A 15,288-nucleotide genomic window follows, 5' to 3' on the forward strand; every position below is an offset into this window, starting at 1 on the left:
CTTTTTTTAAATTCATTCTTTAACACACCTTTAACATTATTTACAAACATGTTTACAATTTTAATTTATAACACTTATACAGATTAAATATAGTAATTTTATTATTTTATATAACACTTACAATGAAAAATATCCGCTTGTATGTGGGATCGAACTCACGCCCCCCCCCACCCTTGAAGACCCGACTCGAAGCATTTAAACCGCACGGCCACTGAAGTCTGGATGTGAACTCTCCTAATTTACTATATCAATGCCAGTGTCATATCTTCTGTTGCTTATAAGGACGAAGTAAAAACTATGACTAAAATTATTACACATAATAATCCCGAATTATTTTAATTATTATATATGAATATTTAAATAAATAATTCTTACTACAATTATATGTTACGAACGAGAAAATATTTAAATAATTAATATAGTTGATTTAACTATAATGATTATTTTAGGCTTTTGAGATGGCCCTATTTTCCAGTTTGTTGGAGGAATTCAAACTGCCAGAGCGTGAGCTCTGTTTATCTTACTGGGATTCGTGTTTCCTAGTTGCCAAAATTCAGAAATTAATTAAGGAAGGGGGGGGGTAAGGAAAATGTAGAAAATTAATAGAAAGAAAAATTAAAATAATAGTTATGGTTTATTGAAATTTTAAAGAAAGAGTCCATCCGCCTCTCAAACAATACAAGAAAGGAGGATGGGGTAAAACTAGCCAGAACGATACAGTTACTTACCCGTTCTGGAACCTTAAGTCTACCGCCAGAATTCTCCCGACGGGCGAAGATTTCACAATACGCACTATTTATTGTCCTTGAAAAATTGTTATAAACAGAAAATATTTTGTAATTAAATATATTATAATTATTAATATATTTAAACACCGTGGGCTTTTGAGATGGCCCTATTTTCTTTAATCAATTTCCTAAGTTAATTCCTCAAACCATTAAAACAGGGCGGACGCGGCAACAACCGAAACCGGCCGGTCTTTTGACAAGAAAGGATTTTTATTAAATTTATTTCCCCACTATTTTAATTTTTGAGACGACCCCGCGGATTTCGAGGTGTTTAAAATTTTATTTTACGTCCGGCCAAATTGCTTGTATAAGCATACAATCAATTTGGATCCTGTATACCGGACGGGAACGTTATAGGAAATTTAAAAAAATTTTAATCCGACAGAGTTCAAGTCTCTGTGCTGTGGGAAACCGTACTGTTCTCAAATTTTGAAAATGGCCTCCGTGGACTTCGGAGTAATTTGTATTTTTATTTTCGTCCGACCGAATTATTCGTGTAAGCACACAATTAATTCGGATCCTCGGTATCGGACGGGAACGTTATAGGATTTAAGAAATTTCTTTTACACCGATGCCAGAGTCTAGCCTCTGGGGGTCGCGGCAACCGAACTGAACAATTTAGATATCTAATTAATGAGCTTATATAGTTTTACTTCCTTAAGAAATATGGAAAGGTGGGGACAGGGCGTTGGTCCTGTTGCCATGCCAAAATTGCTGAACTTGCATTTTGTGGAATCGGTTCATTGCACTATGTTGAAATAAATTCCTTTTTCTTGTATTCTTAGAAAGAATATTTTCTTTTTAATATTCTTTTAATTATTGAAACAATTTTTAATTTGTTTATTTATTTATTTTTTTAATTAATCTCTTAAAATAGGATTAATGTAAGTTGGAAATAATGGACATTTCAAAATAGAAATTCCATTCTATTTTGTAACCCTAAAAAAAGGTTGTTACAATTCCAACGTTAAATCATTTGTCAATAATTATTTTAATGTGCATTGGAATCTTCCGCAAGTTTGCAATTTATGGCGGGCAAGGTTTATAAGCTAGGTTGGTACAGGGAAACGAGAGATAAATTATATTTTTGAAAGAAAAGAAATAATAATAGAATTAATAATAATAATAGCCTAAACGTTCCCATCTTTATATATCGTATAATTGTTAATTGTATAAATATTTTTAATTAAGGTTGGGCCATCATTCACCCTGTATTTAAAGATTTAAAGAATTAAAAGATGCATTTTAATTTTTAAAAGACGATTACAATAGTATTCGCCATTGGTAAGAGGGAGAAAGAGCTACAGGACAGAAAGAGTACGCAATACTCTGTAAGAACAATATGCCTGAGAGAGAACGCTTCGATGCTATACACAATCTTCTTTCTCTCTCGCACAATGTCAAGGGGAGCGTGGGGAGCGCGGGAAGTCTTCACTCAACGCGTTGAGTGTAGCCTCACGTCTATTCTTCGTGTATATATATATATATATATACATATATATATTGTATTTTATTATTTTAATTCTAATATAGTTAATAATTTTTCCTTTACATTTTATTTTAAATAAAATAGGCAACATATATATATATATATATATATATATATACACGTATACACACACACTCATTTGCTTATGTAGTTGTTGTTTCTTGAATCATAAAAATAATAAAAATGATAGCCCTTGATTAATTGATTTACCTGAAAGTCATGAAAATAAAACAATTTAATTGCTGAAATAGTACTTTCAGACGGAAGAAAAGGCTTACGGTCTTTGAACCGAGTTCATTTTCTGCGCGATTTCAAAATGCTAAGCATGCATTTCATTAATTACTTTTAATTAATGATAAATAAAATATAAAATTTTTGTAAAATTTTTGTTACGATAATGTGGCGTAACAATAATCATTAACCATTTTTTAATGAATTACTTTCAGTTTTATCAAAAATTTTTTAAATAATTGAATTCTTATGGCGAATTTCAATAGAATTCTTAAGTATAATTATACACTTTTCGATGAATTCGATTAAAATTTTATTAAAAATAATTAAGAAATTCTGAGATTAACTAACAAATTTTTAATAATAAAAAAATTCTGAGAATTTTATTATTTATAAAAATAATTGAATTATTGAGAAGAAACTTATAAAAAATTTGTAAATACTTATTGAATTTTTGTGAAAGGTTTTTTATTTATGAAAGTAATTAAATTTTTGCTTACATTTTATTTTGCCAAGAATCTTGTTAAAAATTTAGAAAATAATTGAATTTCAGAGAACGATTTTATTATTTATAAAGATAATTTAAATTTTGATAAAAATTTTAAAAAATTTTTGAACATAATTGAATTTCTGTGTAGAATTTTGTTACTTTTGAAAATAATTAAATTTCTACAGTAATCTGTAACTTCTCCAACACTCAATTGTTTATTGTGTTTTTAACTAAAATTCTTTTACAGATAAATTATTTTTAATAATTAATCAAATACAATATGTTAAAAAATTTATCTAATTTCAGAAGAATTTGAATTATTAGAGATTTTTCAAAAATCTAAGTTCTTTAGAATTTTTAATTGAATTCATTGAAAATTTTATTTATAATAATTCATATAAACCTACAATATTTATTTTTGAACGATTCTTTAGATTGACTAAATTATTCCATTGAATTTTGAAGTGACAATCCATGTATAAATTCAAAGAAGACCGACAAATCGGGCAATAAAGTCTTGATTGTACTGTGATTTGTACTTTAAAAATTTTGAATTCTAGTGATGCCTATGAAGTCCCATATAGCATACAGTTAGACAGTCTAAATTAGACCGTCCAGAAAAAATCCCATATAGCATACAGTTAGATCGTCCAGATTAGACCGTCCGCAGATGCGTCTAGTCGGGGCAATCACTGGACTCCAGACTGCCCCGAAATTCTTCTACACGGGATTAAGTACTCAGAGATTAGGTATAATGAAAAAAATTTTATAAATATGTCAAAAAATCACAATCGAAAATTTTGCTAATACAATCCTTCCTCTATGAGAAAGCAAAATATATTAAAATCATTTGATATAAAAAATAACTAAAAAAAATTAAAGTGTTGTATATCTAATATTGTAAACAATACTTTAATTTTTTTAGTTATTTTTTTATCAAATAATTTTAATATATTTTTTTAATTGTTTATTTTAATTCTACCAATTCCTGATAAATGTTGCAAGTATTGTTTTAATATTTGTGTACGGAACCTGGTATTGTAGTGGGAGTACAACTCGCACTTGTCCAATTTTTTTTAATTCAATACAGAAATTGGGCCAATAGTTATTTTTTCTCAGTATTGATTTTAAGGTAAAAATTCCCTGCAGTAAATGTTCTCCCAGCATTGGTTAAGATCTTTTTTCAAATTTTTAAAATGACAACCTACATATTTGGAAAAATATATTAATATACAGTGAAACGATTATCTTTATATTTTATTGGTTCGGGATGAAATTAATTGACCCTCCCTCACATTTTTAATAGATTATATTTCAAACGCTCCGTTTAATGTCGGGATGCATTCTTCATTCTTATCAATTTTTAACAACCTCTTTCTCTCTTTCTTCAAGTTTTTATGCCTTTCTATATTTTTCTTTTTTTTGAAGATTTTGGTACATGCTTTTTAGACAAGGGAATTTCAAATCATTAAGGTGATAATGTATTCGATCAGCAGGTCGACCTAACAATATTTTATAGCCGTGTCCAGAGCACCGTTTTAATGTTTATTGCCTGTTCATGAATTTCTTAAGCCACTGAATATACAAAGAATAGAAAGTGCAACCTGTATCTAAATTCAGAGGGGAAAATATGTTCAAAATTGATTTTCTATTTAATTTAACGATTATTGCTTTCATGATTGTCGACCAAATCATTTCTACTTGTCGAAACAATTAGAAATTATGATGTAAATTTTTAAAATTACATTCTTATTTCTATGTAAAACATCATTTTAACAGGTATAATTTTAAAGTTTCTTACTTTCTTTTTAATAATTAAAAATCTTAGAAAATATTAAGGTATAGGTACTGCACAAAAGTCCATATAAAAACTCTTATAAATTTGTGGATAAGTAATCCTTACATAAAATCTTACAAAAAACCTTAATTAAAATCTTACTTCATATTTCAAAAAATTTCTCCTACATAAAATCTTACAAAAATTCCTAGTTAAAATCTTACCTAATGTTTCAAAAAATTTCTCTACATGAAATCTTACAAACATTCCTATTTGAAATCTTAATTGCGTTGAAACATATGTAGGATTGTATTTTTATGGGATATGTTAGAGATCTAATGAAGGAATTTTCAAAGGACTAAAAATTATTTAATTAAAAATTAAATAATAAGTTGTTTTAGTGTTACAAGTCATCAAAAAGTAAAAAAATTTGTTAATTTGTAACACGTCTTCTGAACTACAGATTATTATCTTTTATAGAGTTCCAGGATCATCTCAACAGCGAGGAAAATCATTTTTAGCGGTGAAATTATAGGAGCTAAAGTGATCGATAACATTATAAAAGGAAACAATTGATATCTTACGTAAGAACCTATATGAATTCATATGTTGGAAATGACATGGGATTGAATCGATTAAGCTTTTATTGGTCTATAATTATCCGAAATCTCCGGGTCACACTTTTTAAATAGCATAAAAGTCATCATCTTTCTCCAATCCTGAGAAATCGCTTCCGCATCTAAGGTTTTATTATAGAATACTTCTAAGTAGATATAGCACCCAGTTTTGCGGAAGATTTTTAAAAAATTCATAACTAATTCCATCGTTTTCTGGAGCCTTTACAATTAGTCATATTTCAATGATTGAGATAAAAAAACTCGTCCTAAAGAATGACTGAGAATCAGTTACATTTGACTAATTGCCAGTGGTTTTTCACTAATTCAAATTTAGAGTGTATTAATTATTATAATTTATGGGTAATAATTATAAATAATTAAATATAAATAGTCTTTTATTTAATTTTAGAGATGTTCGAATAAGGGTTTTCAGGTCTCGAATCCAACCTAATAAAAAAATTTCGAATCGAATCTAAAGGTGATTCGAATTTGTTTCACTACGCATCAATGTATTGTTTAATAAAATGAAATTGTTAATATCATAAGACGTGTTTCATTTTTTAGTTTGACATATAAATATTTATATTACATCTAAATATAAACACATTTTATTTTAAATCTATTAAAATATGAACATGTATATTACATTTATAAGTAGATTATTAAATTACATCATACAATTTTTTTGAAAGTTAAAATTATAAAAAAATTTTGATTTGAATTCAAACTACAGTTGATTCGAACTATTCGTACATCTCTATTTAATTTGTAACTACATTAAAGCCACTTTAAATAATAGTTTTTTAATTGTTAAATGGGTAAGGTTTTCTGAAGTGTACCAATGATTTTCGACGTGTAATTTAATTTTATTTAAGCTCAATATTTTAGAAGTAAACAATGATAAAAACAACACCTGCAAATGTGTCACGCTCCGAAGAAAGGTACCTAAGAAGCAAAAAATTTGAGGTTATGTTTGTAATTTTTTGAGTAAAAATACAGAAAGAGAATCAATTATTAATTAAAAATTATTGATCTTCAAGTCTTCATTATATCAAAATATTCAATGAGAACTGGTTTCAAATTCAAATAATTAAAAATAAACTTTTAATCAAGATAAATCTAACATGAACCTAACCTATAATAATTCGTTCGCTTCTTAGGTACCTTTCTTTAGAGCGCGTCACAAATATTTTTTAAAAAGTTATTAACAATTTAATTTTTTAACACCTTTTTCGAAAAATATGAATTGCATGAAAACTAATCAACAGAATTCGATAAAAATTGGACAACTTCTTTAAAAAATCTTACTTTTTAAAATTCCAATTCTACTTTTAAATTATCATGCAATTTGTTTAAATAATAAAAAATTGTTATAAACAAATTAAAATTTAAGCCTGTTCTTAATGAGATAATTAAATTTTCTTTCTAGCATTTTATTTTACGCAGAGTTTGAAAGTATTACCAACTAACTAAACCTAACTTCATCAATATTATAAGTTAGAAAAACTATTGACTCCAAGATTTAAAAATTGCCTTTTTTATAAAGACGAATAATTAGATTTCATTTTTTGCTTATGTTAAACATGAAATTAAATTTCATATTATTTGTTACAATTTGTTTTCAAGTAATTCATTTTTTTCAAAAAAGGTGTTAAAAAATTAAATTGTTAATAACTTTTTAAAAAACTATTATTGTTGAGACTATTCAAATTTAGCGCCAAACGCTATTTATAATTGCTCAATTGACTCCAGTTGTAGGCAGTTCCGCCCTCTCTAAGTTTTCTTCTCTACGGCTCTTGCTCTCCTCTCTTACTTCTTTGTTTGATAGAAAAGATAACGAGTGTGTTTTCACGTTACTAAATAAAGTGTTCGATTTAATATAAAGTCAAACTTGCGTATTATTCAAAACACCCACAAAACAATAATAGAAACACAACAGGTTATGGGTCGCAGTATTTTTTCCACTGTGTAGTGCCGTTTTTATTTTTTGTTCGACTGGTGAACGTGTTTAGTGAAAAGCATCTTTCTCGCAATATGGCTACGTGAGTGTACAAAAAAAGGGGGAAGCAGAATCCTCTTTTATTTTAAAAATTTGACCAAGTGAAAATAAGTGTTTATTTAATTGTCTTAAATAAGATACAGACAAGCTAATTTAATTAGAATAAGACTTAAGTTCATTTTAACAAAATGACTAAATTAGTGAACACAAGCGTACTTTCGCAGTTGATCGAACGATGCCGGAATGCACTTCAAATTGAAATGACGCAGAACCTGTTAATTCGTGCAAAAATTGATGGAGAGAATTTTCAAATTAACTTTTCATCTGGAGAATCAGCTACTCTAAGTATGCCTTTTAAATAATCCTATATTTACGAGTTTATAACGATGTTTTAATTAAAATTCACCATTAACGAATGTAATGAATTTTTTCTTACGTTTTTTTTTCAAATAAACGAAACTAGCTAGTTAATTAATTAACAAATAAAAAAAAACTAAGTGAAATTAATTTCGAATTAGCGTCGAAAATATTTGAAATTAACAAATAATTTAATAAATGGTTTTACTTAAGTTTTGTATCCAGGAACAGTCTCAGAATATTAAATATTCTCTGCACAAATAAGACACACTAAACCACTGTTTGGGTTGTTAAAGTCGGAAAAATTGTGTGCATTTCAGACGACTTTAATGACTAGATTTTCTTTTAAACATACTTAATAGTAATAAGTACGAGAAAGAAAATCAGTTCTAAATCATCTTGATTTGTGTTCGATCAGGTGATTTAAGAGCAAGTTTCTGTTTAATTCTAAAGTATAAAAAAAAATAAATAAATAAAATAAATAAATAAGGGGGCATTTTCCTTCTTTTTTTTATGTATTAGACTTTAGTAAATTTTTTTATTTAAGGTCGAAATTCGCTGAAAGACGTTTGGGAAATTTTGCGTGCAGAGATTTTTGAACTTGAACAGAAACACAAAGGGTCAAAATAAGTGAAACCGGCCACTTGAAAAAATTTTTATCTCCAATTTTCAAGTTATCTATGATTTTTAGTAGATATATGAGTACACTTTTTCCCCCTAAAATATTTTTCAAAACAAATTTTATTTTTGAAGTAATTAGGTATTGAAGTTTTAGGTCATTTTATTTTCATTTTATTATTACTTTGAAACAAATAAAGATAATTAAGTAATTTTTTTTTAAATTAAAGCTTAAAGTCTATACTTTAAAGATGAAATAAAGCGATTGCTAAAAAATGAAAATTTATAATTGTTATTAACAATTCTTTTAAACAATTGCAAATTGAAGAATGTTCTCAATGTTTTTGAAAGATTAAATTACGATATATTGATGCGCAAAACTATAAGGATTCATTTAAAAAAAAGAAAAATGAGTAACTTCCAATATTATAGAAATTATGTAAATTTTGCTGACAAAATGCAAGCAAAAATTGACTCAAGTTCCTGGAAAAAGATAAAATTGCAAACGAATAAATAAGATCTTCTTTTGTTTTGTTAGAAACTTCACGCTTTCAAGCGGATTTTTAAGATTAAAAATCGATTTTGGCCTGCATTTTGGCAGAAAAATCTACACAATTTCTATAATATTGGAGGTTACTCATTTTTCTTTTTTTTTAAATGAATCCTTATAGTTTTGCGCATCAATATATCGTAATTTAATCTTTCAAAAACATTGAGAACATTCTTCAATTTGCAATTGTTTAAAAGAATTGTTAATAACAATTATAAATTTTCATTTTTTAGCAATCGCTTTATTTCATCTTTAAAGTATAGACTTTAAGCTTTAATTTAAAAAAAAATTACTTAATTATCTTTATTTGTTTCAAAGTAATAATAAAATGAAAATAAAATGACCTAAAACTTCAATACCTAATTACTTCAAAAATAAAATTTGTTTTGAAAAATATTTTAGGGGGAAAAAGTGTACTCATATATCTACTGAGTAAAAATCATAGATAACTTGAAAATTGGAGATAAAAATTTTTTCAAGTGGCCGGTTTCACTTATTTTGACCTCAAACCAATCGGTGGCGACGCTGAAAACCATTTAGAAACGCCTTTACCGACTATGGAAGACGAAAGTGCTGAAGGTATTTACGAAGTCGAAGATAACGAGGGTGCGGATGCTGTTGATCATGGAACCAACGACGAAACGGAGGAAATGCAACCTTTAGATTATAGTCTTCTAATGCTACGGAGTTCAATAAAAATAAACGATGTTGTAAACCAAGGTAAACAAAAATTTATTTCCATGACATCTTTTGACCCTATAACGAAAACGATGTTTAATAACGAAGGTACGACTGTTGTCGTCGACGACAAAAATGAAGTAATAACGAATCCTTTTTCGGTAGGTGTGTCACCGCATATAGATGAATCGAGTTCCGGAACTAGCGAGGGTCAAAAGAATCACAGGAACGACAGTGCGAAATCGAAAGAACAGAAAAATATAAATCATCTTGGGACTATCGATGATATTAAAAACGACTGTTCTCATTTTCAAAGACATACTAACGAAGTTCCACACGAAATTCAACAATCAAATCCAAGCGATGGAACAAATGTTATCAGTAACAATAAATCTTCACTCAGAAATGCAGGACAACTTAAAGCTATGGCTACGACAGCGCGAGTTGGATGAGTCCAGAGCTAAAATACCTAAAATAATATCAGATGAACAGCTTTCAACCGATTTAAAAGTCCCCGTACCAAAAACATTAAAACAATCTGAAATAAACATGCATTTACAAAATAGAGAAAAAACGACGTTTCCCGAAAAAGTTAAACTTATAAATAATTCCTCCGTATCGAATACAGACCTAAACGAACCTCAAACAATAGCAAACCGCGTTAAAGAGGCAATAAGGGTAGAGTTAATAGGGAAAGAAAACTTAAAACATGACTATAAATTAGAGGCACGCGGTAAATTCGATCATTTTTATGAATTCTTGACCTCAGAACTTCGAACCATTGATCTATTATATGTATGTAATTGATAAAAATATTAAAATTCCGGACGGTATTAACGACATCTTGAAAGAAAAACACAAATTCAAAGTACGCGATATCCTTATTAACCGAATTGATAAAAACTATCACAACCGTATTCTTCATATTAAAGATCCTGTCGAAATTCTCGAAAAAGTAAAAGAAATAAAGCGCTGTGAAGTCAATGTGACTAGTGTCAGCGTTCGCAAACAATTGTATGCAATGCAATATAACGCGAGTCAGGAAACAGCAAATGCCTTTTTAGATAGATTTGAGGAATTAGTTCATAATTATGAAACAATTCCTGATTCAACTCCACTTTCCGATGATGAAAAGCGCGATGCCCTATATAACTCAATAAAGAGTCAAGTTCCGGAAATTCAATCAATAGAATTTATCACGAAAAGCCAAACAGGAAAAAGTTTAACATACGACCTTTTAAAATCTTTTATAATGCAAGCCGAAGCAAATAAATTGCAATCCAATACTACCACTCATCCAAATTCGAAAGCAATTACAGTGGCATCCGCGTCTTTTATAAATTCGAATCGGTCAAACGAGAGATGTTTCGAATGTGGCGATAGTGGCCACATGAGAAACGAGTGTCCAATAAAAGGACAAGGCTTAAAGAAATGCTACGAATGTGGGCAGTTCACTACCCACATTGCTGCTGAATGTCCCCAGAGACTAGCCAAAAATGGAAAAAGCTTTAATAAAACAAATAAAGATAAACAATATAAAAACAATAATTATAAATACGAAAATCGAATGCAGGCGAATAATAAGCGCTCTTTTAAGGCAAAAGACCTTCGAAGTAAAAACAGCTCAAACTCAAAACCAACTCGCGACGGGGCCAATAGACAGTTTAAACAAAAAGGAAATAAAACTAGCCAACACCAATCTCGAACATGGACGAACGAAAAGCTAAAGGTGCAACAAAACAATAAATGTACGTATGAAAACTCTCTTATATTAGAAACGAAATTAAAACCTCAATTTGATAAAAGAAAACAGTCGTTATTATCAACACATTACTTACAAAAATCAAATAACAAAGGTTCTTTAAATAATACTCAGAGCAATAAAAACTATGTCTCTTTCATTGTCGATACCGGAGCAACTGAACATTTAACGAACTCTTCAGAAATTTTCAGTGACCTTCAAAAGTCGAAATCTAGCGTAATTAAGTGTGCTAATAAAAACAGTGAAGCTGACTTAGTTGCTGAGGGTCAAGGCACAGTGAACATTATTTCAAACTCAGATAACAAAAAGTCGCTCGTCTTGGACAACACTATATACACAAACTCATTATCCGAAAATTTGCTTTCTTTAAGAAAATTTGCGGAAGCTGGATTATCAACCTATTTCGATAAAGAGCGAGTTAAAATTTACGATCCAAAAACGACCGAAGTATACGCTACAGGAATATACGATAAACCCTACTGGGTTATGAAATTTAAGATTGACAATGAAAAGGTCCAACAAAAACGATTGAACTCTTCTGATGTATATGTTTTTGAAACTACTGTAGAACCGAACGAAGAAAAAGAAAATGTTGATGCTACGACAGAAACAAACGAAACGAAACGAAAGTTAATGATGATAACGAAAACGAGCAGCCCCCAAGTAATGTTAATAACGAAACGAGCGAAAATACTGACGATAATATAAAGACTGTTGATTTAAAAATAGATCAAATTAATGATAACGAGTGTAAAACGATTACAAAAGGAGATAATACGTGTGACCTCTGTGCTTTTACAGATTTTGATACTCAAATCACAAATAGAAAAATAACGAACTTGGATGATCTACCATCAGTAGATCTATTAGAGGATGACTTTGTTTTAAATAAGTCATTTACCGAATCTATAAAGGAAAGTAAAGCTATGTTGTGGCATGTAAGAATGGGCCATGCCTCGGTTGACTATCTCCGTAAACTTCAGGGTTTATGGAAAGATAACAAAGAATTACAAGGCGTAGTTTTTGACGAAAGCAGACGAGAGTGTGAAATTTGTGCTCTCACAAAATTATCGAAATTACCGTTTCGAAATCAAAGGAGTAGAGCAACTAGACCTCTACAAATTATACATTCAGATGTAATGGGAAAAATTGCACCTCTTACCCATCCATTTGGTTACCAATACATCTCAGTATTCATAGACGATTTTTCACGAATGGCCTTAGCGTACCCCATGAAGACGAAGGATGCTACAGGTCATTGTTTGGAACGATTCATCAAATCCGCACGAAACCTACTAGACTCAAATGAGAAGTTTTGTTATCTTAGAACAGACCAAGGTACGGAGTACATGGGAGGTTATACTCAAGAAGTTTTAATTCGTGAAGGAATCGAAATTCAACCAGCTTGCCCAGATACTCCTCAGCATAATGGAACCTCCGAACGATTTAATCAAACATTGCAAAAGAAGATCAGGTCCATAATGTTTGATTCAAAGCTTCCTCAAACCATGCGGGACCTTGCTTTAGGTGCAGCCGTTTATGTTTACAACCGAACTCCCCATCGCACAAATGACTTTAAAGCACCACTCGAGATATTTGCACCAAACTTGCACTACGACGTGAACCAAATTAAACGTTTTGGATGTCTGGCCTATTGGTCTATCCAAAGAAAACCGGATACGAAATTCTCTGCAAGAGCTGTAAGAGGAGTTTTGGTGGGATATACGCCTTCCGGATATATTTTCTTAAATCCTGAGTCGGGTAAGTTCTTCAAATCTAGAAATGTTAGATTTAATGAGAAAATGGTTTACGGTGACAAGTACGGAAGTGAGTCAATTCGAAACTGGCCTGATAAAGAAATCGAACGCTCAAAAAACGAGTGGTTTCTGAAATTTGAAAATGACGATGTGACTAAAGTAACAAACGAGTGTAATTTTTTAGGTTCGGAGGGAGAAGCGAAGAGAAAACGTGGGAGACCACGCAAGCAACAATCAGAGACGGAGGGAGAGGATGAAAACGATAAAATTAAACGACAAAATTAACATCGCAAGCAGTGAAAGAGCCTTATAACACTCGCAGTCGTAAAATCGTTGACACAAGCTTTGTGAATTTTATAGATGTCCAATCTAGATCAGAAAAATTCGAATTTCCTTCCATAGAAGAAGAGTTTCAGAATACGAGAGATAAAGCAAGTGACCAAATCTTGCATTGCTTACATGCAAGCATAAACAACGATCCTCAAACATTCAAACAAGCTTCAGAGTCGAAGCATAAAAACGAGTGGACTCATGCGATAAATGACGAGCTAGATTCCTTAAAGAGAAATAAAGTATGGTCTCTAGTAGATCGCCCCAAATTCAGCAAATATGGTAAGAAACCTAATATCATCGACTCAAAATGTGTTTTTAAACAAAAGGAGGACGGTAGCGGTGTTACAAGGTTCAAAGCGAGATTAGTCATACGAGGGTTCAAAGATTCGAATTTATACGACTTAAAGGAAACGTATGCGCCGGTTTCCAGACTAACTCTTGTTCGGTCTGTTTTGGCTATGATAAACTTCTATGACTTAGAAGTCTGTCAACTAGACGTCAAAACAGCCTTCCTCAATGGAATAATCAAAGACGAAGTCTACATGGAAATTCCCGAGGGAATGGAAGTGACCAAAGAAGATAGACAAACAAAAGTGTGTAAGATTCTAAAAGCTCTTTATGGATTAAGAATTAGTCCTAAACGATGGAACGAGAGATTCACTGAGGTTGTAAATTCTTTGGGACTGACGAGTGATCAATACGATCCATGTCTTTTCACATGAAACTCAGGCAATACGAAGGTTATTTTGCTAATATATGTAGATGACATTTTATTAGCGAGTAACGACAGCAAAATACTTACAGAAATAAAAATCAAGTTAATGGATATTTTTGAAATGAGTGACCTAGGAGAACCTAAATTCTTCTTAGGCATGAACATCCAAAGAAATAGGCAAACGGGAGTGATGACAATTAATCAAGAAAGATTCATTGATAAAATCTTGGTTTAATTCGGCTTTAACAATGAATTTCCTCAAAACACACCAATGATCACACGGCAAGAAGCTAATTGTGAAAGACGACAACGTGAAGAAGAGAGTAAAATAATTGACGAGCAATCTTTAAATATTCCGTACAGAGAGGCAGTCGGTAGCCTTCTATATCTAGCCAGTGCTACTCGGCCAGACATTGCCTTTACTGTGAACGTGCTAAGTAGGCATCAAATAAACCCAACCGAGAACGAGTGGGACATGGTTAAAAGGGTTTTCAAATACTTAAAAGGAACGAAGTCTTTGGGATTAAAATATCTCGGAAGACAAAATGGTTTGTTGGCCTACTCTGACGCAAGTTTTGCAGATTGTAAATCGTCAGTTTCTACTTGCGGTTTCATAATCAAACTTTTCGGGGACACAATAGCTTGGCGTGTTACTAAACAGAGTTATGTTGCTCTGTCTACTTGTGAAGCTGAGTATGTGGCCATGAGCCAGGCCTGTCAGGAGCTTATTGCCATTAATAAGTCTCTAATGCGGGTATATAACGACAGCTTACTTCCAGCTACCGTTTGATGCGACAACAAAGCAGCAACTATATGTGCTCAAACGAGTGGTGGAAACAGGTTACGACACATGACAGAAGTTCATATGGACTATGTTCAAGAATGTGTAAAATTTAATCGAGTAATTATTGAATGGGTCCCATCAAAAAGCAAATAGCTGACATAATGACTGAACCTTTAGCTTTTGAATCTCACACTGACCTACGAGACAAAATTCTAAATAATGATGTTCTTTAAATATTTGTTTTTCATTAACATAAGACGACTGTTTTCTGAACTAATCTTTTATAAATAACTTATTTATGAATTTCTAATTTAAATTTTCTTTAATATTCTAGGAAACCAAT

At 30.6% G+C, this 15,288-nt stretch overlaps 3 protein-coding genes across 3 annotated transcripts; all 3 read left to right on the forward strand.

The window, feature by feature from the left end:
• The first annotated feature begins 9,451 nt into the window (after positions 1–9,451).
• LOC122506778 lies at positions 9,452–10,046 on the forward strand. Its single transcript, XM_043619092.1, has 2 exons — positions 9,452–9,636; positions 9,760–10,046. The coding sequence occupies exons 1-2, from the start codon at positions 9,474–9,476 to the stop codon at positions 10,044–10,046; spliced, it is 450 nt and encodes a 149-aa protein (XP_043475027.1). The 5' UTR covers positions 9,452–9,473.
• A 97-nt stretch (positions 10,047–10,143) lies between these two features.
• LOC122506779 lies at positions 10,144–14,168 on the forward strand. Its single transcript, XM_043619094.1, has 5 exons — positions 10,144–10,327; positions 10,527–11,119; positions 11,168–12,019; positions 12,067–13,285; positions 13,474–14,168. The coding sequence occupies exons 1-5, from the start codon at positions 10,144–10,146 to the stop codon at positions 14,166–14,168; spliced, it is 3,543 nt and encodes a 1,180-aa protein (XP_043475029.1).
• Positions 14,169–14,432: 264 nt separating this feature from the next.
• Positions 14,433–14,951, forward strand: LOC122506780 (secreted RxLR effector protein 161-like). The gene has a single exon (XM_043619095.1). It carries the CDS (start codon positions 14,433–14,435, stop codon positions 14,949–14,951), a length of 519 nt encoding a protein of 172 aa, XP_043475030.1.
• The last annotated feature ends 337 nt before the right edge of the window (positions 14,952–15,288 follow it).

The sequence above is a fragment of the Leptopilina heterotoma genome, unplaced genomic scaffold (assembly GCF_015476425.1).
Source record: "Leptopilina heterotoma isolate Lh14 unplaced genomic scaffold, ASM1547642v1 Lhet_430, whole genome shotgun sequence".
NCBI classification, from domain to species: Eukaryota; Metazoa; Arthropoda; class Insecta; order Hymenoptera; family Figitidae; genus Leptopilina; species Leptopilina heterotoma.

Bases quoted from the DNA above. Each gene is read 5' to 3' on its own strand.
- LOC122506778 (XM_043619092.1), top strand. From the start codon at position 9,474: ATGGAAGACGAAAGTGCTGAAGGTATTTACGAAGTCGAAGATAACGAG. The intron at 9,637-9,759 runs GTAAACAAAAAT...CTTTTTCGGTAG, and splicing joins AAACGATGTTGTAAACCAAG to GTGTGTCACCGCATATAGAT.
- LOC122506779 (XM_043619094.1), top strand. From the start codon at position 10,144: ATGCATTTACAAAATAGAGAAAAAACGACGTTTCCCGAAAAAGTTAAA. The intron at 10,328-10,526 runs GTAAATTCGATC...TTCATATTAAAG, and splicing joins CTATAAATTAGAGGCACGCG to ATCCTGTCGAAATTCTCGAA. The intron at 13,286-13,473 runs GTAATTTTTTAG...TGAATTTTATAG, and splicing joins GACTAAAGTAACAAACGAGT to ATGTCCAATCTAGATCAGAA.
- LOC122506780 (XM_043619095.1), top strand. From the start codon at position 14,433: ATGATCACACGGCAAGAAGCTAATTGTGAAAGACGACAACGTGAAGAA.